At 47.8% G+C, this 27311-nt stretch overlaps 1 protein-coding gene across 2 annotated transcripts in view; it reads left to right on the plus strand.

The window, feature by feature from the left end:
• The window catches only part of ETS1 (ETS proto-oncogene 1, transcription factor), a 107486-nt gene extending 95442 nt beyond the window's left edge, over positions 1-12044 (plus strand). For both annotated transcript variants that reach the window (XM_028707424.2, XM_028707426.2), the window contains 2 exons: positions 4824-4942; positions 5897-12044. In XM_028707424.2, coding sequence (XP_028563257.1) covers positions 4824-4942; positions 5897-6112 — 335 coding nt within the window. In that variant the 3' untranslated portion in view covers positions 6113-12044. The remainder of the gene's footprint in view (positions 1-4823; positions 4943-5896) is intronic.
• The last annotated feature ends 15267 nt before the right edge of the window (positions 12045-27311 follow it).

The following is a 27311-nucleotide window of genomic DNA, read 5'->3' on the forward strand; positions in this document are numbered from 1 at the left end:
GAAGGTGGTGGGCTCTCCTTCGTTGGAGGTGTTGAAGCAGAGGTTAGGTGGCCATCTGTCAGGAACTATTGAGCGATGATTCCTGCATTGCATTAAAAAAAAAAATATCAAGACGTTTTGAGCTCCACTCTCGCTTTCTTCCTGCCCAGAACAGCCTTGCCCTCTGCCTGCCTCTCTGAACCAGCAGGGCCTCAGTGGTGGCAGCCTCTCCTCCACCTCCTTGCCTGCTGTCCAGCAGCCACTACAAGTTGCCCAAGGGAGGAGGCCAGCAGTGGCTGTCATGGAGAGGCAACAAGATGCTCCTTTGCAGCTGCCACTGCTGCTCAAGACAAGCAACAGCTCATCCTCCTCTCCAAGCTCGATGGCAGCGGTACTGGCAGGGGAAATAGGGACATTCCAGGATCAAATCAGAAGCTGGAATGGTTTTCATAATTCTGACACTGTCCCTAGAAAGTAGGGACACTTGGAGGGTATGTAAGCAGCATATTATAACAAGGTGCAACTGAACTGGGATCTCTAGGCCAGGAAAGACTTCTTCTGCAAGTCCAGGGCTGAGTATAAAGGTGGTCAGAGGCACACAGTGATGGTTGATATCTTTTCCTTTCTCCTTTTCCTGGTGTTGTGTTTGCTAGTCCTCCTTGTGTTTGCTGTTAGCTTTCAGGAAGAGCAGGAGGCAGGTGTGGTCCTCATCCAGCCTTGGCTAAGCCATGAAATCTTGGCTTCTGCTCTAGCTTCGCTTGGCATAAGAGAGGTGCAAACACAGATCAGGCAGCATTCGCTAAACCTTGACTTGTTAGGATGGAAATGCCCTGTAGCTTGAGATGCAGGCTGAACGCTTTTTTCCTTCTGGGCAGTCTTCTGAGGGCCACAGGGCAGTGGTAGGCAGGGCCAAGGAACAACAGGTGCAGATTTTACCATCTTAGAATCGGCTAGTTCCTACACACACAGCCCTCCCCGCCCTCCATTCAGTCAAGCCAATAAAGAGGCCTGATCAGAGTTCAAGGACATATTTCCACCCAGGTGAAGGTGAAAACAGGAGAGAATCAGGGCCTGAAATGAGTTCCGAGGGCCAGTTGGTGAGGCCTCAAGGGCCACATTACACTCCTAGGCCTGGGGCTTCTTGCTTTTGTCCTAGGAAGCGATGGAAATTCGGGGCAGCCAGTGAGGACTTTGCTCGACAGGACTGTCTGAATTAGTGCCGGTTTTGTTTTTACTTTAGTTTTGCGCTTGCCTCAACATTTCGCACCAACTTTGTACCTTCACTGTGGATTTGTTGGTGGTAAATTAGAAGCATGTGCTGTTACTGCGGTTGCTGGTGTTGTTGAGCAGGGCTGATTCCTGCCCTTCCTTGTTTCATTGCTTGCTTTGCAAAATAGCTTTTAAAAATTATGAATGGAAGGTCATTGATTCATCGTTCACCCACAAGAGGGGTGAGTGTTCTTGCTCTCGAGTCCTGCTTGTGGGCTTCCCAAGGTCATATGATCATCCACTGTGAGAACAGGATGCTGGGACAAGATGGGCCATTGGCCTGATCCAGCAGGCTCTTCTGATGTTCTTATCAGGAGTAGATCCATGGCATGGAAAGGCGGGATCTTCAGGAGGCCAACATGTTCCCCAGGACTGTGGGGAAAAACCAAGGTCGTTGCTGTTTTTTTGGAATTGCATATCCAAGCTAGCTGTGAATTTCTCAGCATCTTGGAAACCCAGCTCATGGGAACTTGGAAAGTTTTCCTGGCTGGCTTTGCCAGGCTGGTTTAGATGTGGTCCACATGGCCACAAAGAACTTGGCAGGCTGAGACCGGCGTTGAAGGGCCGTTGCAGAGGAGGGTCACATTAAGTTTAGGAAGCTGTTTCCTTATACTGAATTGGACCCAAGGTCCATCTGGCTCAGCAGTGCCTTCACGGACTGGCAGCAATGGCTCTCCAGGGCTTTGAGCAAGGAATCTCTCCCAGCCCTTACCAAGAGATTCCAGGGACCGAACCTAGAACTTTCTGCACTCCAAGCAGATGTTCTGCCCCTGAGCTATGGTGTCCCTTAAGAGGCAGGAAAAAAGGAAGAAGGTAAAGTGTTTGAGGTGCCTGGATATTGAACATCAGGAAGAACTTTCTGGCAGTAAGAGCTGTTCAACAGTTGAGCAGACCCCCTCGGAAGGTGGGCTATCCTTCATTGGAGTTTTTTAAGCAGAAGTTGGATGGTCAATTGTCCTGGATGCTTTAGCTGAGGTTCCTGCATTGCAGGGGGTTGGACTAGATGTCCCTCAAGATCCCTTCCAACTCTACGATTCCATGATGCTGGAGGGGAATGGCAAATAATAGCAGCATTCCCTGACAACCCGGAAACCACAGCAGACCTCAGGAGAAGTTGCCCGTCTGCTCTTGAGTGCTGCTGAGTCAAAGAGATGAGTGCGGGTGAGGGGTGTGGTCTAGAGAGAGTTATGAGGGCCGGACATAGAGGGCCGCATTCAACTCCTCCCTGAACCTGAGGTTCCCCACCCATGATTCAGTGTGTCTAACCCAGTCAACCAAAGTAGACAGACTGTCAGCCCCTCGGTGTGTTTGTGTGTGGCTGGAGACTGGAAACTGGGGGTGCAGCTGACGCCGGGTGCCCGGAGGTGGGGGATATATAAAGCACAACCCCCGTGGAAGAGAGGCGAGAGCCAGCCACTCCTGCTGGCCTATTTCTGGGGTCTGCCTCCTCTCACCTGAATAGCCACGGCTCTGACTCACTGGCTCCGAGCATTCTTGCCCGGGGAGTCTTTGCAGCTTGCTCCTGCATCAACACGCCTTGGATGGAGGCCAAATAATTTCCATACCTGCCTCCTCTTTATCACATCTTGGTAAACACTGCCAGGGAACAAAAAGTCAAGGTCAGGGGAGGCGGCTGGCAAGACGCGGGGGCAGCAGGGTGCCAGAGGTCAGGTCTCGGCCAAGGGCCCTTTTTTCGGCAGGTGGGAGGGGAGGAGGCCCGTGCATCAGGGAAATGGTGCCTCCTTTGCCCAGATGCAAATAAATAAATAAATGTCATATTGCTTAAGCAACTGGGGAACCGGGGCTGAATCTTTGCCCGGGAATCATCCTGCAGATTTTCACATTCAGTGGCAACACTGAACCTGCCAGGTTTGCCTCTTCCTCTACTGATGCCCTTGGCGCCAGGCAAAGGCTTTTGCAAGAGATGTGCCATGTGGCACGGCATCACCAAGTGTGGCACCTCCCTGCTGCTGCCCCCCAGCCACACGCTCACCCACATCACGGACTGGAGACCCCACAGCCCAGGGGCATCGCGGCTTGCACTGTTTGGATCAGAGATTGCTCAAAAGACAGCTCACCCTTCTCAGTGGACGCCATTGCATTGCCCTCTGCGATCTGACAGGAGAAGCCCCTTGGACTGTTTCCCGGGCAGCAAAGGGGGTTCTTGGATCGATCCTACTGCCAGGGAAGCTGATCCTACCCACTCGTTCAATTGACGAATCTTGAGCAGGCATGCGGGCGGGCCGCTCTTGAGAAGCGGGTCCAGCCCGCCCCTCTGGTATATAATGAAGGCATATAGCTTGCACTGGAGCCACTTCTCCCTCCCTCCCCATATTGCTGTCACATGTGGCTCTGCTGGACTTTGCAGTAGCATAGTCGGCTGCCGTATTTGGCGCCAAGTTGGAATTTCCCCTAATTCCAGCATTCTGGTTTTCCCCATCCTCATAGTACTCATCACAACTTTGGCGGTTTAGGCTTTGAGTAGGTGTAGACTTGGACGGAGGGGAGGTTATGGCCTCTGCCTGCCCCTCTGAGAATGGAGTATCCCGTTAAAGGGATCCAGAGGAGATGCTTCTGTCCAGATGCCCAGGTGGAGGCAAGGGGCCACAGCACCCCCCAGATGCAATCCAGCAGGGGGGTTATTCCTTCATGTAGGTCAGGGACTCCCTCATTTCCGGCTGACCCCAAACACAAGCCCTTCCAGCTTATTTTTAGCCCATTTTGGGTGGGCCAAAAGTGGTGGCTTCTACCCAATGCCTGAGCCAAACCTCTTAATATGTATTCAATAAAATTGTGGCTTGATTTTACCCAAAATGCTAGTTGTCATGCATCTTGTTCTTGAGAGTGGGGTGGTCTGAAGGGCAGGGGGGACACCTTGCCACACAAGGAGAACCAAAATGGCACCAGCTGGGTGTGCCTTTTGTAACATCTAGCTGAGGTGTTAAGTACTGAGTTTAATAGGATCCAAAATGCAGCCGTCTGATTGGTCCTAGAACAATAGGATTCAAAATGCAGCAGTCTGATTGGTCCTAGAACAATAGAACCCAGAATGCAGCAGTCTGATTGGTCCACAGGAGCCACCCAATCCAGCTCCAGGTGGAAGTGAATCCGCAACCTGATTGGCCTACAGGAGAATCCCGGAATTAGCCAATCACGTGGGGCCCATTGTGTAAATAATGTATATAAAGCAGACATTCTGGGGGAACTTCCATTCTTCCTCACCCCTATGAGCTGAATAAAGAGCATGAAATCGACTCTCGACTCCAAGTATATTTCATGAACCCTCCAATATTGCATAATACCTGTGTTTATTAATAGCCACAATATCCAGAGGTGGCTTAAACCCAGGGTGGGTGGAGGACCTTCAATCTGTAGGCCAAATTGAGCCGGCCAAGTCTCCCCATGGTGAGGGTCTTTCAAAAACGGCAAGCAGAGTCCTTTGGGTCACTGGCCTGGCAGGTAGCAGGCCACTCAGCCGTGAAGGGTTGAAAACTTGGTTGGTCCTAGTGGACAAGGCACCTTGCTATGGATTCCGTTCTTAATGCTGTTGGGGTCCTTTCCCTTTGCTGTCTTAGGTAGTGGACCGATCCAACTGTGGCAGTTCCTGCTGGAGCTCCTCACAGACAAGTCCTGCCAGTCCTTCATCAGCTGGACAGGCGACGGCTGGGAGTTCAAGCTATCTGATCCGGATGAGGTACGTATGGGCCTGAATCAGGCCTGGAGAGACACTCGTGCTATAAGGGAAGGAATAAATAAATAAGGACCTAGAGCAGTGGTTCTCAAAAGTGAGTGGTACTGCTCCTGGGGGGCAGCATGAATCCCTAGGGGGGCACTAAGAGGTAAGGGGACAGCAGGTGGACTTTGGAGATGGAAATGACTACGAAACTTTGAAAAGCTGGTATCACTGGATCAAATTTATATTTTGTGTTGAATTAATTAAACTAAGGGTTTATCCGTACTTACCTCTCTTCTGCTCTTATCCAGACATGGTCCATGCTTGAGTAAGAAGGCGGGGGGGGGGGTTGTTGCTCCATGAAAACCTGCTCTTTAAAGCTCAATTGGAGTGAATGGCAATCTAATACCCAAATTGACGTATTTAAAAAGTCCACCTCCTGTCTCTCTTCATCGCCTTTCTGTCCCTTCTGCATCCACACCAGATATTTACACCACTGCTAAAGGTCTAAGAACCGTAGAGTATGTTAAGTTGTGGGTGAACATATCAGACGACACAGCGATTCTTCAAACAGCTCTTGTTTATTCACAGAACAGAACTGAACTGAAGGGTTCAGTCAGCCTGCTTATATAGAGCTCCAGTACAACGTAACTGTAACAATTTTCTAAAACTATCCAATCACTGAACGTCACTTTCGATCCCTTATTTGCATAACTATCTACAGTATCCCCCTGCTGGCCCAAGGTGAGAACTTCAGTATATAACAGAGTATCCTGGGAACTCTACTTTGTGAAGGATGCTAGGAACTGTAGCTCTGCAAAGTCAGCACCCTTAGCGAACTACAGTTCCCGGGATTCTCCATGACCGCTAAAGCTGCCCGAGGGTATTTTGCGCGATTGGCATTGATGCATTTATTTCCCTTCCGAGCTCCCCTAGGACTTTCCGTGATGTTTCTGGTGTCCTTGCCATTCCCAGGTTGCAAGGAGGTGGGGCAAGAGGAAAAACAAGCCCAAAATGAACTATGAGAAGTTGAGTCGCGGGCTGCGTTACTACTATGACAAGAACATCATCCACAAGACGGCCGGGAAGCGCTACGTCTACCGTTTTGTGTGTGACCTGCAAAGCTTGCTGGGATACACGCCCGAAGAGCTACACGCCATGTTGGATGTGAAGCCAGATGCCGATGAGTGAAGGGCAAGAGCAGGCAAGAGCAGAAGTCCTTGTAGATGGATTCAGGGCATCCATCTAGGCGTTCAATTGAACTTCTGTCGTTTGTATTTTTTTTACTGTCATGGTTTTCCTTTTAAAAGAGAGAGAGAGAGAGAAAGAAACAAGAATTTCCACTGGTTGTAAAAGGGGAGGGGGGACACATCATGCTTTTGGATGAAACTGTGACATATTTTGGCTGGGAGGAGAAATGGGAAAAAAAAGATTTGAATGTCCTTGGAGAGTTTTATTGGGGGCTGATATTTTAAAAGTCAGTGGGGGGAAGAGCGTAAAAGTTAACCACCCTGTTACAATCACATGATAAATAAAGAACTCCCCGCCCCCCGCCCCCCGAGGTGCCATAAACTGACAATCCATAAGCTCATAAGGCTCCCTTTTGATTTTAAGAGTGAGGAGTGGCCTTTGGGGGGTGGGAGCAGAGCATCCTCTTCTGCAGGGAAGTCACATTGGTGGTCCTAAATAATTTTGCATTTCAAAGAGCAAGCTTGCTTCTTAAGAGGGACCAATACCTTTTTTTTGGAATTTGTAAAAAGAATGTTATTTTATTAAAAATTTTGTGCCAGTATTTTTCTCTAAAATAGTCTTAAGCTCTAAGATGGTCTCGGTATTGCAATATTGTGTTGTCGTTGGTGTTTTTATTTTTGTTATGCCAGCTGCGGATTCTATCAGCATTTTTTTGGTGGTGGTGGGGAAATACAGAGGCTGTGTAGACCCCTCCAGAAACAGAAGCATTTAACTGTTCAGTAGAAAATCCAGATACACCCTAGGAGTGGTGGGTGGGGAGAGATTTGTGGGTGAATGACTCTTTTGCCTTCACACTGGGTCTCCCACACCTTACTCTGTTTCTGCTCTCCCATTCCAATTGGTGAATCAGTTTTGTGTCTTTGGGAGGGGGAGAGGGGCTCTTTCGATCAATAGTTTTATCTGGACTTTCCTCCACTTTCCCTATGCCTTTTCAAGATATATTAAAGAAAGGTTTTTCTTCCAGCGTTGAACTTTAGGATTGTTTCCAATCCTCTAATTGGTGGGAGGACCCAGCCCTCCATGTCTAATTGGTCGCTGGTTCTTCAGCTTACAGGCCCCAGTTCCTCAATATCTCAGGTTGTGCTTAGAATGGGGTACTTTGTAAACAGAATAGCTCTTCCCGCGAAGGTCCCCTAACCGTTCTCAGGTCACCAGCGTACATGTAGGAGTATCGTGGAGGAATCTGCCTGCTGGATCCACTCCTGGTGTGTAGAACCTTTCCACAAAGTCAGCTCATTAAGCATCAAGTCAGGGCCAGCAGCCGTGAGCCTAATTCATAGACACGCACACCTATTTGCAGTTTCCAAGTAATCTCCATGCCAAACTATGGCTTAGGTAGGGGGGAATGTGGGCTCCTGGAAGTGGGATAGATACCATTTTGTTTCTCCTCCAGTCCTGATGCTCTGCTGTGTTTGCAAAGCCTTGAGCTCCAAACTCAGGCAGTCCCAAAGAAGCAAATGGGAACATTTCCTTCCTAAAAGTGGCTTTTTAAGTTCCTTTTTTATTACAGAAGAAGGCAGTTGAGGTGGTGAAGCGAAATCTACTGATTTATTTGCCTTCCTTGCTCCTTTTTAATGTTCATGATTTAGCTGATGGAATGCTGATGCCATTGAGCCATTGTGGGTGTCAGCACCCTCCACACCGCCCCTCCCAGGCTGTGATTTACAGTGACGACACCTTGGTTTACAGGCCTGGATGTATCCTTGGCAAAGGAGCCACACCAACCCCACCTCCCTGAGTATAACTGCATGTTTGTAACTACGTGTTTGTTAAATTCGCACTTAATAATTTTTACACCAGCCCTTAATGGATCCTAGATCCACATCACTGCGGAAATGTATTGTGTGAATTGGCCAGAGTTCCCTTTAGAACAAAACTGGATAACTTAAATCTGTGACCTTAAAGCGGCAAATAGTTGAATGTATTTTAATTTTTGCTTCACGCTGAATCATTTCAATCATGCAGAATTAAAAGAGGGGGAACTCCTGGGTCAATGACGGGCCACCGGAATTTGAAGCAGATCAGGACTTGAGATAATAACATCTCAGGTTGGCAGGGCTATAAGAAAAAAAGAGCAAACACTGTTGTTGCTGAGGTCCCTTTCTCACGAACGTCAGAGGAGGTGGTAAATCTATTTCAAGTTGCAGGCTGCAGCTGGCAAGATGGAAGTCAGTCCAGAACAGTTCCCTGCACACACAAAAAGGCAGAGAGAAGGAAGGAGTAGAACTGTAATTAATTGAAAAACCAAATTCAAGGTTGTGTCCAACTAGGTTCTACTCAGAGTACATACCCATTGGAAGTAATGAACCTAAGTTAGTCATTTTTGTTTTATGTATTAAAATGTAATTTATGAATTGCTTCCCATGAGATATCCTGAATTGATAAAGAGTAGAAAGCACATCAACAACAAAAACATACCTAACTGCTCTGAGTAGAACATTGGAAAGAACCACCAAACTAGAGATGGGAAACATTTGGTTCTCCAGGCAGAGCTGAACTCCTATCATCCCCCAAAAACGTGGCCCAATGGCCAGGAGTGATGGGAAGTGTAGTTCAGCAGGCAAAGGTTCCCCCACAGTTGCCCCAAACATTACACCCCTCTCCTTAGCATGCCAGTCTTTCACGTGGACTGGCTGGGTTGGAGGAGCACTTGATACTTCATGCCTCTGACCACCTGGCTGGGAACAAGGAATGTATTTAGCCATGGCTGATTGGAGATCTTGGTTTTGATTGGTGGGAGATAAACCTCGGCATTTCTCGGGACAACATAGGACATAGTTTCTGAGTCAAGGATATTGATGGTGGGTGTTCCTGGAATGGGTGTAATGATGACTGAATCTCCAGTTCAGCTAGATTTGATTCCAGTAGAGAGGAAGAAGAGCCAGAGTAGAAGATGAGAGGAAAGAGGGGGTAGTGGGGGGGGGGGAAAGGTTGTATCCATAAAGCCAAAAAATGGTGCCTTTCAGCCAGGCATTAGGGAGCCTTTGGCTGTCCAGATGTGGCTCAACTACAATTCCCATCAACTCTGGCCACTGCCTGTTTGCCAGAGTCATGGAGCCAGAGTTTGGCAACATCTGGAGGGCCAGAGGTTCCCCATCCAAGCTTCAGAGTTTCCCAAACTTGGGTCTCTAACTGTTGTTGGAATTACAACTCCCATAATCCCTAACAAGCGGGACCAGCAGTCAGGGGTGATGGGAATTGTAGTCTGAAAACATCTGGAAACCCAAGTTTGGGGAACACTGCTTTAAATGTAGGCAAAGAGGGGGAACACCTGTGGCCACACACCAGCCAACAGGAGAGAGAAGAGAAGCTGACATGAAGCTATAGGAAACAGCCAGTATTGCAGGTGGCATTTCTGTGTCCCAGAACTACTGAAGCCTGTTCCTGTTTCTAGTTAAGCACACAACAGAGACAGTTCCACTGGTCTGAAAAGCATAGTCCCAAAATGACCAATTCACCTGATGAGCTACTAAGGTGTCAGCTGGAAGTTACACTACCCATGTGAAGCTACACCAGAACCTCTGGAGTGCTCATCTGAGAGCTTTTGAGCACTGAGTTGTCCCATCTGTGAGGTAGACTTTGGAAACTTCTGTTTCTGTTTTCGATTAAGCACAGCTCACCATGTTGTCCAGACTTGATGTGGCTTAAGATTAGCTGTGGTATGTTGAAACAAGCCCATTACAAACCATATTTTAAGAAGCTGGCTTGTTTCAACAAACCACAGTTTAGGTATCAGACTAAGCCCTTCACTGTGGTTGAACAAAAACCAAGTAGAGCCTTCTGAGCTCTTTGCGGCCAATTGGAAAGAAGGAAAGGGGGTGGGAGTGGCTCATCCTTGCAGTGCTCAACTGTGTCTTGCAAGTGATTAATTCAGGAACTCCAGGAAATTCAGTTCAGAAAAACAACAAACAGCCATTTTACAGCCCAATGACATAAGTTGTTGGGTTTTCTTTGAAAAAGCAATTCCTTCACTGGAGAGGCAGATTAATAAAGAGTAGAATTGCCCAGTCCAGAGTCCTGCCACTGGCCTGGATGCAATCTAAGGCAGCAGCTGGAGGGAAATGAATATGGCAAATCCAGGGCTGGGATATTGTCCTCCCTTGTTGGGGGAACAATAGAACTTTGGGTCCTGGGGGTGCAAGGCCTCTATCTAGATCCACCCCAACATGCCCGTTTTCCCTCTTTCCTGACAACAGAGCAGTGATGGGGAACGATGACTGCAGAGGTTCCTGTGGCCACAGTGAAGAGGTCTCCATGGGTGGACCTCCTCAGTACCCTCTAGCCCCCAGGGCACCTTCTCAGGGCCACAGGATTGTCTCTTTAGACAGTATAGTACAGTGGTACCTCGGGTTACAGACGCTTCAGGTTACAGACTCCGCTAACCCAGAAATAGTGCCTCGGGTTAAGAACTTTGCTTCAGGATGAGAACAGAAATCGTGTGGTGGCGGCGCAGCGGCAGCGGGAGGTCCCATTAGCTAAAGTGGAACTTCAAGTTAAGAACAGTTTCAGGTTAAGAACGGACCTTCAGAACGAGTTAAGTTCTTAACCCGAGGTACCACTGTATTGTATTGCAACCTGCTTCTGAATTACCATTGAAAATTCTGATCTGATAGTTAAACAACTTGCTCTAACAGATACGCAGAGGGAACTTGGAAGACGCCTTTGCCAAGGATAGCTTTTAATTAATATCTGAAATGCTTTTTTTCTGCATACCCCTAAACATTTTGTGAATCTAAGTCTGGCCTCATTGAGGGGCAGTATTTAAATATCAGTAGGAAAATGAGAGTACCCCTAAACTTTTTTTTTAAGGGAAAAAAGCGCTGAGGACACCTCTCTACATTTTGGGTGACTTTTGAACCTCACTGTCTTTAGAGAATATATCTGTGGACCAATCCACACATGACAAGGTTTGGATCGTTGGACCAGGAACTGCTGTTCATTGTGGCTTCCTGCTATGTGTGTCTGCATGTTGGTAAACATTGTTGTCTCATTCTCACATGGCCTATTTCAGTGTACGTTGTTCAGAAGACCTACGCCTAAAAAGTGTTGAGTGTGGAGCATCTCTCTGTGGCGCTGTGTTGATGTGCCAATGTGCCTCCTTCTGCATTCATGTGCCTGGAGATTCACCTCCTTCCTTCCTTCCTTCCTTCCTTCCTTCCTTCCTTCCTTCCTTCCTTCCTTCCTTCCTTCCTCGCTCTGTTCTGTTTCTGACGGGGTCTCTGTAGCACCAGTGAACTGTGCACTCCATTCCAAAGAAGTTTGAATAGATGATAACTGATGTATACATATATGTTTATGACAGAAATATCTCCAGGAATTAACTGCCTCAGTGAAACAAGTTATTATTTGAGAAGAAGAAAAAATGTATGTTGTTTGTACAATTACTATTTTTTGGTCTTTGTTTTTATACCTGGTTTTTGTTTTGGTTTTTTTAAGCTGATAATTTTAGAAGAAGAAAAAGATTGTTATATTATGCTGTTCAACTATTTTCCAACTTGTATTTTCATATAATTTATATTTTATAGAACTGAAAGGGAGAAGAAAAAAAACCTTAAAAAGCAAGATTTTTTTTAATTAAAAAAAGGAGAAAAAAAGCAGGTGCTTTTTAGGAAAAAGAAAACCAAACTCATCTGAGGTAGCTTAGAGATGTAGCGATGTCTGTATGTGTGTGTGTGTGTTTTTTAAAAAAAAAGAATTCCAAAATGCAATTCCCTCCCACACTGAAGACTTAATAGGGAGCGGAGTTGGTTTTGTTTTAATTGCTGATGCTGGCACATCATTCTTCTGGAGAGTCTTTTATATACTGTAGCCTTATTTCATATTGTATTTTAAACCATTTGAAATTTAAAAAAATAAATAAATCACAAAGCTGTCCCTTGCCCTGGTCATGGTTGTCAGCGTGCTTGGCCTTGTCTTTCGCTGAAGACCACAGGTCACATCGGGGTGGAAAGAGAAACACGTACAGAGTGCCAAAAGGCACGTAGGCAACCTGCTTACGGAGCAGTCATCCCCATTTGCTTGCACGAAACTTACATAGATGTTTGATTATGTATCCAGTCTGTGTTCCAACATTCACTGGAGAGCCGGTGTGGTGTAGTGGTTAAGAGCGATAGACTCGTAATCTGGGGGACTGGGTTCGCTTCCCCGCTCCTCCACATGCAGCTGCTGGGTGACCTTGGGCTAGTCACACTTCTTTGAAGTCTCTCAGCCCCACTCACCTCACAGAGTGTATGTTGTGGGGGAGGAAGGGAAAGGAGAATGTTAGCCGCTTTGAGACTCCTTAGGGTAGTGATAAAGCGGGATATCAAATCCTAACTCTTCTTCTTCTTCTTCACTCAGTAAGGTAAGTAAAAGCCGTGTCGGATCAAGCCAACGATCTATCTAGCTCAGCATCCTGTTCTTGCAACATCCAACCAGATGGTCCAATGGGAAATCCACAAACAGGATCCGAGCATTGCTGCCTCTGCGCTCAATTGTCTCTCGAGACAGATGGATATCAATAACAAAAATAGCTGCCTCCAGCTGTGGAAGCAGAGCACAGCCTCCATCATGACAGGTAGCCAAAGACAGCCCTCTACTCCATGAATTCGTCTAACCCTATTTTAAAACCAAACTGGCAACCATCACGGCCTCCAGTGGGAGTGAGTTCCATAGTTTAACTATGCACCAGGTGAAGAAGTTCTTTCTTGATCTGTCCCGAATGTTTCTTCTTAAACCGCTTAGAGGTTTTATTATAATTATATTATTATTGTTGTTGCTGTTGTTTATTAAATTTATGGGTCTCTTTTTCTTGCCAAAGGCAACTCAAAAGCCAAAAAAACGAAAATTCAAATAGATATATTAGAACAAACAAACATATACATTGAAATACATTAAAAACACCCACCTTTGTGGAGAATTGCCCAGAGATATTGAGCTTTTTGGAGGAGATTACCCAGGGTTGTTGAGCTTTTTTTAGGGGGAATTGCCAAAAAAACACTCAATACATGCTTCTCTAAATCTGCCTCCCATCTGTCCCATCGCCAGCAGAAGCTGCAAGTCGCCCGCCCAACTGCTGGAGCATCAGCCAATCAACAGCACCCATTGACGCAGCAACCAATAGCACACACAATAGCCGCTGACAGCCTTGGCAGCAACCAATGAAACGTCCACCCTATGCATTACCCATGTATAAGACGACCCCTACTTTTTAGCATGATTTCAAAAGAAAAGAACATAATCTTATACACAGAAAAGTACGGTATGTTGCAACCACTTCTTGAAAGTTCTAGGACTGTCCCTAATTGTGCAAACCTTTCTTCCTATTTTACAAAGTGTGGGGCTTGGGGGGGCGGTTTGCTTGGTTGTGAGTGCCACGAAATTTGCAAAATGAGCTCGCCTTCCCCCAAACGGTAAGTGGGTCTCATAAACAAAATTAGTTGCGACATATTACAGTCTGATGCCTGTAAATGGAGAATAAGAATTTTAAAAGGCTGGCTTGTGCCTACAACACAGACTGTTTCTCCACACCTCCTGGATGCTGATCTTTGTTTCTCATCCAGGAATGAAAATGATTTAGCTGACTCAGCCGCGCTGCTCTGCCCAGCCTCTGTGGGGGCTTGGAAGTCCTGTTTGTGCAATGCCGGGGACTTTGCTGGAAATGCAACAACCCCCCACCCACAAACACCCAGTAAACAGCCAAGACTCAGCTGCCAGGAGATCAGGCGAGCTCTTCCAGTTGGTACTGCCAGTTGGAAAGTGGTGTGGCTCAGTGGGCTCCTGGATCAGTCTAAGGCAGCAGCTTATAAAATTTATAGGTAAAGGTAAAGGGACCCCTGACCATTAGGTCCAGTTGTGACCGACTCTAGGGTTGCAGCGTTCATCTCGCTTTATTGGCCAAGGGAGCCGGCGTACAGCTTCCAGGTCATGTGGCCAGCATGACTAAGCCGCTTCTGGCGAACCAGAGCAGCACACAGAAACACCGTTTACCTTCCCGCCGGAGCGGTACCTATTTATCTACTTGCACTTTGACGTACTTTCGAACTGCTAGGTTGGTAGGAGCAGGGACCGAGGAATGGGAGCTCACCCCGTCGCGGGGATTCAAACCGCCAACCTTCTGATCGGCAAGTCCTAGGCTCTGTGGTTTAACCCACAGCGCCACCCGCGTCCCTATACAATTTATACGCTGCTTCATTGAAAAGCAAACAAAACTCAAAGCGGTTTTCAAAAAGATAAAGCAATAAAACCAAGAAAAAAATTACAGTGAAGGGTCAGCTTCAAGCAGTAGCATAGCATGGGTTGCCAGCACCCACAGCAAGGAAACTATTGCATGGGAGATAAGGTGGTTAGGGAAGGCGGATTTTATTATTAATAATAATATTATTATTACAACTTCCTTTCTTTTTTTCTTTTGAAATTTTCTGCCCCTGAGAATTTTGCTCCAGGGCAACCATCCCTTTGGCCCTGCCCAAGCTAGGCCCCTGGCTTCAAGGGTTCCTGCTTCACCAATTAAACTCTGCAATCAGTTAACAATTTACAAGCGGAAGTGGGATTGTCCACTCTGGGGACCCAGTCTCCATTCATTTGCTTCTGAATACCAGTTGCTGGAAGGAAGCTATAGGAGGGGAGAGGGCTCTTGTGCTTGACTACTGCTTGTTGGCTTCCCACTGAAGGATTTGGGTGGCCACTGGGTGAGAACAGGGTGCTGAATGAGATGGTCCATTGGCCTGATCCAGAAGGCCTCTTCTAATATTCTTGATTTGGGGACCATCTTAACTATCGCGTCCAGGTGGGCTACACCAAAGTCATCAAGTGAGTTGCAGCAAGTGTCCCACTGCTGCTGAAGAAAACACTGAGCTAGATGGGCCAGTGGTCTGACTCTGTATAAGACTGTTTCTTCTATTGAGACATGTTGGGAGCTTCCAGCTCATCAATCCTACCTGGCCAGAGAGAGAGATGGAAAGAGAAAATGGCCATGTTGAGTGAAGGTATGCCAATTAGGAGTCCTTACCCTCTGTCTTCACCTGAATTCCAGCCCTGTCTTTATCTCTCTCTTGGCTTGTTAACAAGTTCTGGACACAAAGCCTCAGCCCTCCAAAGAACTCAAACATGGCAGCTTCATCTGATAAGGTCCTCTAGGGGAGCTTGCCTGTTAGCAGCTGCTTCTGAGCAAGCCCCACTAGATGGAGAGGCCTCAGGATCTGGTTAATGTTTAGGTCATCCTAACTGCAACAGGAATGGTGTCAGGCCATGTGTCGACTGAGCGTCACTGAGAGGAACGGCAGGCAGTCTCCTTAAGTGGGTCTCTTGAGCCTGACATTTAACGGAGCTCAATGGAACACGGAGTTTAATGGGGGGTTGGCGCTGTGGGTTAAACCACAGAGCCTAGGACTTACCAATCAGAAGGTCGGTGGTTTGAATCCCCACAACGGGGTGAGCTCCCGTTGCTCAGTCCCTGCTCCTGCCAACCTAGCAGTTCGAAAGCATGTCAAAGTGCAAGTAGATAAATAGGTACCGCTCCGGAGGGAAGATAAATGGCGTTTCTGTGCTCTGCTCTGGTTTGCCAGAAGCGGCTTAGTCATGCTGGCCACATGACCCGGAAGCTGTATGCCAGCTCCCTCGGCCAATAAAGTGAGATGAGCGCCGCAACCCCAGAGTCGGTCACAACTGGACCTAGTGGTCAGGGGTCCCTTTACCTTTTAATGGAACACGGAGCACCATTTCTTCATTCCTGTGGGATCCAGCCAACCTCTCTGCTGAAGTTGCAGGCGTTGTGTTCAAGAGTGGGATGGTTGCACAACAGACGCTTGTTCCATTTCTTCTCTAGCCCACTCTTACCCCTGAGGTTTTAAGGGTGGGCAAAAATGTGTCAAATGATAAAACCACAATTACAAATAAATCCTCACTTGGCCCTGAGGCTCAGGCTCAAGCTTTTAGTGAATGTCCATGAAGATGATTAATTTCTGTAAAAGCATTTATTTCATTTATTTATCATTGCATTTGTCCTGTCTGTTTCTCCAAGGAGCTCAAGTTGGTGTACATGGTTCTCCCTCTTCCCACTCAGTCCACACAACAACCCTGTGAGGTAGGTTGTGCTGAGAGGCAGTGGCTTGCCCAAGGTCACCCAGTGGGTTTCATGGCTGAGGGGGGGATTTGAACCCTGGTCTCTCCCAGGTCCTGGTCTGCTATGCCACACTGATTCCCCGGACTGCTTATTTTAATATCCTAAAGCTGTATACAAAATCAACATAAAAGCACTGAAACAGTATAATAATGAACAGTAAGCCAGCATTAGGGATTCAACAGTGGCAGAACAATGCCGAGTGCCTCTATTCCTTTCCCAAGACTCCAGTCCTCATGATTCTAAGCCAAGTTCTGTTTAAACAGAAACAGACAAAATGTCTCCATGCAACCAGGGGAGAAACAGCACAGAGTGCTGCTGCTGCTGCTGCTGTTTCTTCCAGTGGAAACTCTCTTTCTTCCTAAGGTGGGAGTCGCAGCCCTTGGAGTGCGTCAGCTCTGGGGAGGGAGCAGCCTGCCCAGGGCCTGCCCTGTGGAAAACAGCCCGGCTCCTCTTCCAGCTGCAGGTGGCCTCAGTGACCGGCCGACTGGTTGGCTGGCGGCCGATGCCCAGGCTGGCTTTCAGAGTCAGCACTTTCCACGCCTCGCACTGTTTTCTTTCCACGCTGGGTTTTCTCCTGCTGGGCGAAGGCTTCTGAACGGTGTCCAACAGAAACTTTCCAGTCCCTTCTTTCTTTCTTTCTTTCTTTCTTTCTTTCTTTCTTTCTTTCTTTCTTTCTTTCCCTCCGTCCTCTGGGCTCTGGCCGACTCTCCTGCAAAGGAGCTGGCCTGCCATGAAAGCCGTCCACACAATGGGTGCTTGTGCCTGGCGGCTCCTTCTGAAGGCCCCCCCTTTTTTTTGCTAGGTACAGCGCTTTTCCCTGGGGGGACGCATACCCCTAAACATTTTGTGAATATTTGTACTTTTGTCCATTTACTGTATTCATTTTTCCAGATTTGAACTATAAAATGGTGGTTTTCTTGAGTCAAAATGAGAGCACCCCTAAACATTTTTTTTTGGGGGGGGGAGCACTGGCTAGGTATAATAAAGAGGGCAAACTTTTTTCTGGAGCAGCTAAAACCTGGTTCTTCCTCCTGCTTGAAGTCCAGTGGGAGAGCGGGGTGGGGTAGATGGACCAAGGGGTGGGGTGGAATGGCAGGAAATGTGGCTTTGCACACTGAGCTTCAGGGGACACTTTTCCAGCTCAAGGGCTGCATCTGCTCAGGGGGCATGTCTTGGGGGGGCACATGACAGTGATGGGCGGGACTATAAGCAAAAGTGGGTGGGGGAATGGATGTAGCCTCAAGGTTAAGAAGAGTCTGCTGGATCAGACCCATGGCCCGTCTAGTCCAGCATCCTGCTCTCACAGTGGCCGAATTGCCTGTGGGAAACCCACAAGCAGGATTTGAGCACAAGCGCCCTCTCCCCTCCTGTGGTTTCCAACAACTGCTATTCAGAAGCATGGCTTCCTCCAGCTACGGAGACAGAGAGCATAGCCATCATGGTTTGTAGGCACTGATAGCCCTAATCTACAGGATTGACAAGCTGAATTGTCGGCAGCCCTGAAAGGCTCTGGCAAAATCCCCCATCTCCCCAGGCAAAGTGCCAGAGCATTTCTGAATCCCTGGCCCAGGCCCCACTGCCACCCTCAAGACGAGGCCACAGGGACTGGCATGTGGCCACCCCTCCCTGTTTTTTTAGCCATAAATATTTTCCCGATAAATCCAGGGCAGGTGATAAGAAACAGTCACACAGACACACACTCGCAAGGGCATTTGGGGACAGCTGTTTTAGATCACCCACCCACCCAACAAGGACTGAGTGGGATGAGCCGAAAAAGCCATCATGGAAACTGTGAGTCATCTAACGCAGCCCCTCGTAGCAGCAGCACCACCACCAAGCTAGGGGGGTGGGGTGGAATTGAACAGTGGGAAGAGCAGAGAGAGCCACGTCACTGAGGCAGTGACCCTGAATGCACTTACTCATGAGTAAGACCCGCCGGACCTCAACCCCACGTTGAACATTTGTGAGGTTGTGGGATGCGGGTTCCGATCGGATTGGCGCCTGGGTTTCCAACTTGTCTCAATCTCTGCCAGACTTCAGTTCCACAGCTGGGAAATGAAGCCACATGGCTTTGGGTTGTGCTGCTCCCCACCCCACCCCACCCCTTCCCCAAGGCACAGGCAGGGGGCTTTACCACCACCCCCCTATCTCATTCATAAAGTTGTAGGTATGCAGAAGAAGAAGAAACCAACAGATTGCCTGTGTCTCGCAGAGAGTGATAGAAAATGAGTAACAAACAGAGGAAACAAATGTTCCTCTGGTGGTCAAGGGGAAGTCAGAGTAGATTATTCAAGGTGCAAATGAAAAACACCAGTTAAAAGATTGACATGTTTTGGAATGTCTGTACCCTGGTCATGGATGCATAACCTTGTGTAACCGAATCAGTTGTGGATGTTGTACAGTGGTACCTTGGGTTAAGTACTTAATTCGTTCCAGAGGTCTGTTCTTAACCTGCAACTGTTTTGCAGACTTCTTTGCACAGGAATGGGGAACCTGCAGTGCTCAAGATGCTGTTGGACTACAACTCCCATCATCCCTGACTGCTGGCTGGGGCTGGTGGAGGCTGGTATCCAATAAAATTTGGAAGGCACTGTGTTAGCTATTCCTGGATTAGTTTTATACAGTTATTATGACTACAGTGGTACCTCAGGTTAAGTACTTAATTCGTTCCGGAGGTCTGTTCTTAACCTGCAACTGTTCTTAACCTGAAGCACCACTTTAGCGAGTGGGGACTCCTGCTGCCGCTGTGCCGCTGGAGTACGATTTCTGTTCTCAACCTGAAGCAAAGTTCTTAGCCTGAAGCACTATTTCTGGGTTAGTGGAGTCTGTAACCTGAAGTGTATGTAACCTGAAGCATATGTAACCCGAGGTACCACTGTACTGTGGTCGCTGGTGTTATCATGACAACAGCAGCCATACAGCTTCTATATGTAGGAGGGATGCACCTCACACAGCAATATGTCTTCACGGAATTCATTTTTATAAAGACCATCTTAGATTAAGGTCTGGTTAACTACAGCGACAAATTCTCCCCCTTTTTTTGCAACGTGTTTTGTTTTCAACATGGGTACTATTTCTTGTTTCTTCTTCTTTCTCATGTCTTTTCATATTGTGTGCGCTTTTTAATTTTGTACTTTTAATTTTTCAATAGAGAATATAAATAAAAACGCAGCAAAATGTCTTGGGTTGGCGCTGCCTTCCTTGGAGCAGGGACCCCAGACAAGCCACTTGATAATTCCAAGAGTTTGGTGCCCAGGATCATGACGTGAATTGACATAAAACAGGCAAAGGCTCATTTATAGCAAATGAAGACTGGCCGGGGGAGGGGAGGAGATCTCACATGCACCATGCTCTGCAATGCACCCAGGTGCCTTATAAGCATAGTAATGGGGGGGGGAAGGTTAAGGTGGGGGAAAGTTGCAGGAGATCAGGGGCCTGCTGCAGAAGCCCCACCTCCCTTCAAGGCCCCTCCAAGCATGTTAGCCCCAGAGCGTGTTGGTTGGCCAAAACTGCCTGTTGAGAGGTGATTTTCCGAGCCAGGACTCTGGAAAATGTGGAGGGATCATGATCAGGGAAAGAGAAAAGAGGAGCTTTCACTTTGAACACTGCGTATTTCTCTCACCACTCAGTAAGGGCAGCCAACCCTCATGCAGCTGGGATGGGAGGCCGGCAACTTGTAATTTTGCCACTCCATTGACTGGCCTACAACTAGGGGAAGCAGCTGCAGCTGGAATTAGGAAACAGGAAAGCCGAGCGGACAGGCTCTTCCCTCTGCACTTGGGGTCTGTCTCTCTCTCTCTCTCTCTCTCTCTCTCTCTCTCTCTCTCTCTTTTCACTTTTATCCATCACAACGCCAGCAGGATTCTTGCCACTCTTGCTCTATACATCACTAGCGGGCAAAATGTCTGGCCCATAAGCCACATCTGAGTATGGGAAACCCACTGTGAAGGTGGGAATTCAATTCAGTTTGCATTTAAAGACACAGCGACCTAAAGTTCACATTCCAAAACGAGATGTGGACCAAAACACAGAAGTATTCCATGGCATCCGAAATTCCCTGGATTTTGCAGTGCAGTTCTAAAGCCAAGTAAGGTGTGCAGAAATGTATTTGCCAGGGCAAAGTGTGCATCAAGATGAATGAAAACAATACGCCAAGGTGCATCATAGAATAATAGAATTGTCACACAAGGGGCTTTGCAAAACTGCTTGTTAGGCAAAACTGCACACACAATAGTGCGATTTCTGTTCTTATCCTGAAGCAAAGTTCTTAACCCAAGGCACTATTTATGGGTTTGCGGAGTCTGTAACCCGAGTACCACTGTATTATTAGGAAAAATTCACCCTAAAATGCTGATGAGGATGTTTCACATTTTTTAGGTTTATGAAAATGTGCAGAACTGACCTTAAGGTTGGAAACATGAGAAACTGAGAGGAAAGGAAATTGACAGATTGTCCCGCCCTTAATTTGTATGGGCCATAAATAATGTTCCGGGGAACATTGGCATCCTGTGGGGATCCATCAACCTTGTGAGGCATCCCGTGGGCATCACCATGTGTTGTGTGGTCATTAAGCTGCTGCTGGTTCACTGAAGGCTCCTTGAAGGGGCTGCTGCGGCCACGATTGTCTTGCTCACTGATCTCACTAGCACCAGAAGTGGGTGAGACAAGCAGTGGTAAATTGGCAGATTCCTTGGCAAACAGCTTGAGAGATGGATGGAAAGCACTGCCTGGCTAGATCTGCCAAGGGGGTGTCAAAAGCTCCTGCAGCCAATTGGAAGTTGAAGAACCTGCGTCGGGCATTACGGTTCCAAAGAATGTTCGCAAACCGGAACGCTCACTTCCGGGTCTGCGGTGTTCAGGAGCCAAAATGTTTGACTTGCAACATTTCCACTGCTCTTACAGATGGAGGTTTCATTCACATCCAGTTGCTAATGCCATGTGTCCTCCATGAATTTATCTATTGGAATGTGTGCACTTTAAAAAGAAAAACTGGTAAAGAGGCCCTCTGTTGCCCTGCATCACATTCAGTGCCTCTCGTCCCCCCTGGAGTGCTGTTTTGCTCCAAGAATATTTATAAGGCCTTCCCAGGCCCTTCCTTAATCATTCCTGAACTTTGTCCCTGTGACTCTCTCTTAATCAGCCCCTTCAGCTGCAGAATTATTTGTGTAGCTCTCAAGCTCCTCCAGTTGGCTTCGATCTTCCCCGGTAATGAGGAATTAGTGGCAGCGAGGTTGGCTTTTCACACAGAAACACACACACACAAACAGTGCCTTTTTTTTTTTTTTTTTTTTTTTTTTGGATTGCTGCTTAAAAACAGGAGCTGGGAGTTAGAAGTGCAAATATTATGATAAACAAGTATAATAAACAGAACTTCGGGAGGGGAAACCAGACCTTCTGTCCCAAGGCATCTGCCAACCCCTCACAAAGCAATTGCAAAGAAGCTTCTCCCTCAAGGGAGAATTGTGCTGCGACAGACCTGGGGAAGGAGGAATGAGGGACAAGATTGCTCTGCATCTTAATGGGAGCCCAGCTAATTCGCCCTTCCTGAGACAGTGCACAAAGTGAGATGCAGCGACACCTCAAAACTCACACCTTTCCAAATCTTGGCTTTCCAACCAAAGTCAAAAAAACAAGCACATCATATATTAGAATAAAGTGGACCATTAGGTCTAGTCGTGGCCGACTCTGGGGTTGCGGTGTTCATCTCGCTTTATTGGCCGAGGGAGCCGGCGTACAGCTTCCGGGTCATGTGGCCAGCATGACTAAGCCGCTTCTGGCAAACCAGAGCAGCACACGGAAACACCGTTTACCTTCCCGCTGGAGCGGTACCTATTTATCTACTTGCACTTTGACGTGCTTTTGAACTGCTAAGTTGGCAGGAGCAGGGACCAAGCAACGGGAGCTCACCCCGTCGCGGGGATTCGAACCGCTGACCTTCTGATCGGCAAGTCCTAGGTTCTGTGGTTTAACCCACAGCACCACCCATGACCTATTAGTGAAAGGAATATGCAAATAGGCATTCTATTAGGGGGAATTGCTTAACCGGAATGTGTACATTGAGTTCCATTTCCACAGTGAAGGTTTCTGGGTTTGAATGATGGAGGCAGGAGGCAGGCAGGGAGCCAGGCAACCTCCTGGAAACATGCCTGGTACAGACTCAATGAGGATCCTTTCCCATCCCCAGACAGAGGGCATTTCTGACCACCCTCCCTGGACCACTTGGCTCCATCACCTCGGCATGCTGCAGGTTTCTGGAGCCCTCAGATGCTGTTACCTCCAGGTCTGACTCCGGCAAACTATTGCCAGTATCCCTCCAGCAGGGTGAACTTCCAAGTCTCACAGGTAGCCAAGGCAGCCCCGTCTATCCCGCCAATCTGCCATCCGGCCACTGCACAGGCCTTGGCAGAAGGCTCAGCCTAGTCCTTGCAGCAAAGGCCTGGGACATCTGGTTCTAATCGGGCTGCCCGCTTGCAGCTCTCTGGCCTCTCCCCCTCCTCCTGGTCTGCTCGAGCGGAAAGATTTTGTAGGAGCAAAGTTCTCGGTAAATCACCGGGACGGCTGCAGCGGCCGGCATCGCTGGAGGCTCATTTTTCATAGGAAAGCTCTGAAAGCAAACAGTGGGCAGTGGGGGAACTTGCTGCGCTCAGCAAGAAATCCCAGCTGCCCCCTGCCAACGCCCAGCCCCTGGGAAAAGTGCCTCACTCAGAGACGCTGGCACAGGATTCTGCACAGGCCAAGGCTTGGCTTTGCCGTGACAAACACTGGTGGAGTTGCAGGTCATTCCCCCTCCTTCACTGACAAGCAGGGCTGGCCCCACGAGGCCCCTTTCATGGCAAGGGGGTCCGCACCCCAGAAGATCAACTAGGAGTCAGTGCACGAATGGAAGGAAAGGGGAAACCCATTGGCAGCTCTGTTGCCACTTAGCTGTCCATCAGGGATTCTTCATATGTATATTCTTTCTACAGTGGTAAAGGTAAAGGGACCCCTGACCATTAGGTCCAGACCGACTCTGGGATTGCGGCACTCATGTCGATTTATTGGCCGAGGGAGCTGGCATACAGCTTCTGGGTCATGTGGGCAGCATGACAAAGCCGCTTCTGGCGAAGCAGAGCAGCGCACGGACCTCCCGCCGGAGCAGTACCTATTTATCTACTTGCACTTTGACGTGCTTTCAAACTGCTAGGTGGGCAGGAGCAGGGACCGATCAATGGGAGCTCACCCCGTCTTGGGGATTCGAACCGCTGACCTTCTAGGCTCTGTGGTTTAATCCACAGCGCCATCCACGTCCCTTTTATACAGTGGCACCTTGGGTTAAGTATTTAATTCGTTCTGGAGGTCCATTCTTAACCTGAAACTGTTCTTAACCTGAAGCACCACTTTAGCTAATGGGGCCTCCTGCTGCTGCCGCACCGCCACTGCACGATTTCTGTTCTCATCCTGAAGCAAAGTTCTTAACCTGAGGTAATATTTCTGGGTTAGCGGAGACTGTAACCTGAAGCGTATGTCACCTGAAGTGTATGTAACCTGAGGTACCACTGTACAGTCGTACCTTGGAACCTGAACGCCTTGTGAGTTGAACGTTTTGGCTCCCAAACGCCGCAAACCCAGAAGTGACTGCTCCAGTTTGCAAATGTTCTTTGGAACCCGAATGTCCGATGTGGCTTCCGCAGCTTCCGATTGGCTGCAGCAGTTTCCTGCAGCCAATCGGAAGCTGCGCCTTGGTTTCCAAACATTTTGGAAGTCGAACGGACTTCCGGAACGGATTCTGTTCGACTTCCGAGGTACCACTGTATACTTATTCAAAGATATATATATAAATACCCATTACAAAGTATCTTTTTATAATATACTGAGGTAAAACAACAACTTTAGTCTAAAAGAGAATAAAGTCAGAAGGAAGAAAAAACAAGGAAAGGAGAAAGAAAAAGAGAAAGTAAGGAAAAATGGAAAAGAAAGGAAAACTAAAGATAAAGAAGAAAATGAAAATAAAAGGACTTCCGGCTCTCTGTCCTGTAGCGACACATAGTATTCATTCCATAAGATCCAACCATTCTATCTTCTATAAAGCAGAATTTTTTCAATCCTCAAATCCAGATATTACAAGTTCATTTTCTGTTTCACGCAAAAAGTCCGTAAGAAATTTCCAATTCTTAACAAATGTCAATAATGATTTTTCTCTAATTAAACGTGTTGACTTTGCCATCTCAGCCAAGTCCAATAGTTTTATCAGCCATTCCTCTATAGTGGGTAGCAGTGCCGTCAGCAGCAGCCATGGAGAGACAACGAGACGCTCCCTTGCAGCCACAACTGCCATCACTCAGGACAAGCTCTGGCGCATCCTCCTCCCTGAGCTCAGCGGAAGCAGCTCTGGCAGAGGAAACAGGGACATTCTGGGATTAAATCAGAAGCCAGGATGGCTTTCATAATTCTAGGACTTACCTTGGAAAATCAGGACACTTGGAGGGTTTGGGTTTATTAACTATGGTTAACATTAGACACGGTTTAGTGTTATGCGAAAACCAGGCCATTATATCTGTCTTCACCCACAGAGCAAACTTCTTCCAACACATTTGGGAGCCAGACCCAGAAAAAGATGACCAGGAGCTGCTTTTGCCCATTTTTGAGCTACCGGGGATGTTACAAAAAGTGTGGGCTTGTTTTTTTCTCCCTTTCCCTTCTCAGACTGGAAAAAGGAGTCGGTCAGCATTTCTTCCCCTCTCAAGAAACCAATACCCTTTTTGCGGCACTCTGCCCCTGTTGACCCCCCTCCTTACTCAGCAAAGTTCCCATTCTGCTTTTGGGTACCTAAGCAATCTGCATCTGTTGGCACACGGCTTACTCGTTCCTCCCAAAGACATCATAACACAATAACATGGAGTGCTGTTCCCAGGCCTCCTCCTCTCCTCTGAACTTTCCAGAATTCCACCAGGCATCATGGGAGGTCCCTCCCCTGGCAAATCAGAGGGGATGGCTGCCAAAAATAACTCCCTTTCGTATGACGGGAAATTATGTGTCCACTCCTGGGCTCCAGCCTTGCTCTTGCCTGTCCCCTCCATGACCACCCGTCGTGCTTCCCTTTTTTCTGAAGCTGCCATGGCCCATCGAGGTCCCCTTGCCCTGTTCTGAGAAGTGCCTGCTGGGATGATTTATGGAACTAGTTTCAGCCGTGCAAAATGATTCCCTTAATTAAAATGTCAAGTCCCCTCCGCCTACACGTGAGCAGGCCTACACACACGACCCAAGAGGAGGGGCTGCAGAACTCCACACCCTCTGATATTTCTCTGATGAAAATACAGTGGTACCTCAGGTTACAGTGGTTACAGACTCCTCTAACCCAGAAATAGTACCTCGGGTTAAGAACTTTGCTTCAGGATGAGAACAGAAATCGTGCTCCAGCGGCGCGGCAGCAGCAGGAGGCCCCATTAGCTAAAGTGGTGCTTCAGGTTAAGAACAGTTTCATGTTAAGAACGGACCTCCGGAACGAATTAAGTACTTAACCCGAGGTACCACTGTAGGGGAAAGCAGGACATTCTGGGATCAAATCAGAAATAGGGACAGCTTCTGTAAATCTGGGACTGTTCCTGGAAAATAGGGACACTTGGAGGGTCTGGAACTTTGTGTTTCTTCAAGAGGGGCAGCTATGCTGAAGGGGGGTGAATTCATAGCCGAAATCAGGACCTCAGACTCTTATTTCGTTCTTAGCTGATTAATGGAGTATCCCAAACAGGCCTGGAAAAACCACATTGATTCATGGCTTGTCTTCGGGAAACCCTGAACGCAAATCTTGCTGTTGTGCTGGCTGAGAGCAGAGCCATTGAAGGAAGTGGTGGGATTAGACCTGCCTGGGAGCAGCAGATGAGAAGCCTCGTGTGTCCCAGACCATCTCCACAGCCAGGCCCAGGGAGCCGGAGCTTTGGAGAGCATCACGCAGTGAGATAAAACAGTCCCCCATCTGGCCAGTGCTGGGCGGGGGGCAGAGGGGAGCGAAGCAGTGGGAAAGCAAGTGCTATTTATCGTGGGAACCGAGGCTCCCCTGGCCCACAGCAAGGTGTGAGGGAGAAGCAGGCCGTAATTCACCAGGCTCATAAGCAGGCGGGTTCCTGTTGTTGGCCTGGCTGGCATCCCATCCTATCAAACTCCCATTGTCTCCCAGTTAAAATCTGTGCTTTGGTCTGCTCCCAAGATGTCTCAGTTTCTTTATCTCTCTCTGGACTTCCTTAAGCCCAAGTTTGTTGACAGTGCCAAGACTCGACCTTGTGGTCTGTGAGGGGTTAATTAATGGCAGGCGATGGTTTGGATGCAATGCCCAACTATGGTTTACTGCAGCTTCCCAAACTTAGGTCTCCAGCTGTTATTGGACTACAATTCCCATCATCCCTGACCACTGGTCTTACTAGCTAGGGATGATGGGAGTTGTCATCCAAAAACTACTTGAGACCCAAGTCTGGGAAACCCTAGATTAGTGTAACAACTATCTGACTTCTAGAAGACATCTGAATGCAGCCCTGTATAGGGAAGTTTTTAATGGTTGGTGTTTTACTGTTGTTTTATAATTTGTTGGAAGCTGCCCAGAGGGGCTGGGGCAACCCAGTCCGATGGGTGGTATATAAATTATTATTATTATTATTATTATTATTATTATTATTATTATTATTCACACAAGTCTCAGGTTCATGTGCTCCCCCTTCCCCCAAAAAAGACAGTGAGGAGGAGATCAAGAGTATTCCATGAACCACAGTTTAGTGAAACATCCAAACCCTAAACTGTGGTTGAACTGAACCATGGTTTATTGAAAGAAGTCAACTTCATAAACCATGGAGTGAAGTTAGCTCTGCCCAGTAAAAAAAAAAAGTTAAGACCACACACAGTTTGTCTGAGTTGGTCATAATGATAAGCTTTTGGAAGTAAAAATCTCCAACCTCCTTCTTGCAGGTACCTCCTGGAGGTAAAGAGAGTGGAGTGCTTTATAAATTATCACGATGATCGAGGATGAGTAATAATATTGCCCATTGAGACTGGTGGGGTAGAAGGCAGGGA

The sequence above is a fragment of the Podarcis muralis genome, chromosome 15, assembly GCF_964188315.1.
Source record: "Podarcis muralis chromosome 15, rPodMur119.hap1.1, whole genome shotgun sequence".
Lineage (NCBI taxonomy): Eukaryota > Metazoa > Chordata > Lepidosauria > Squamata > Lacertidae > Podarcis > Podarcis muralis.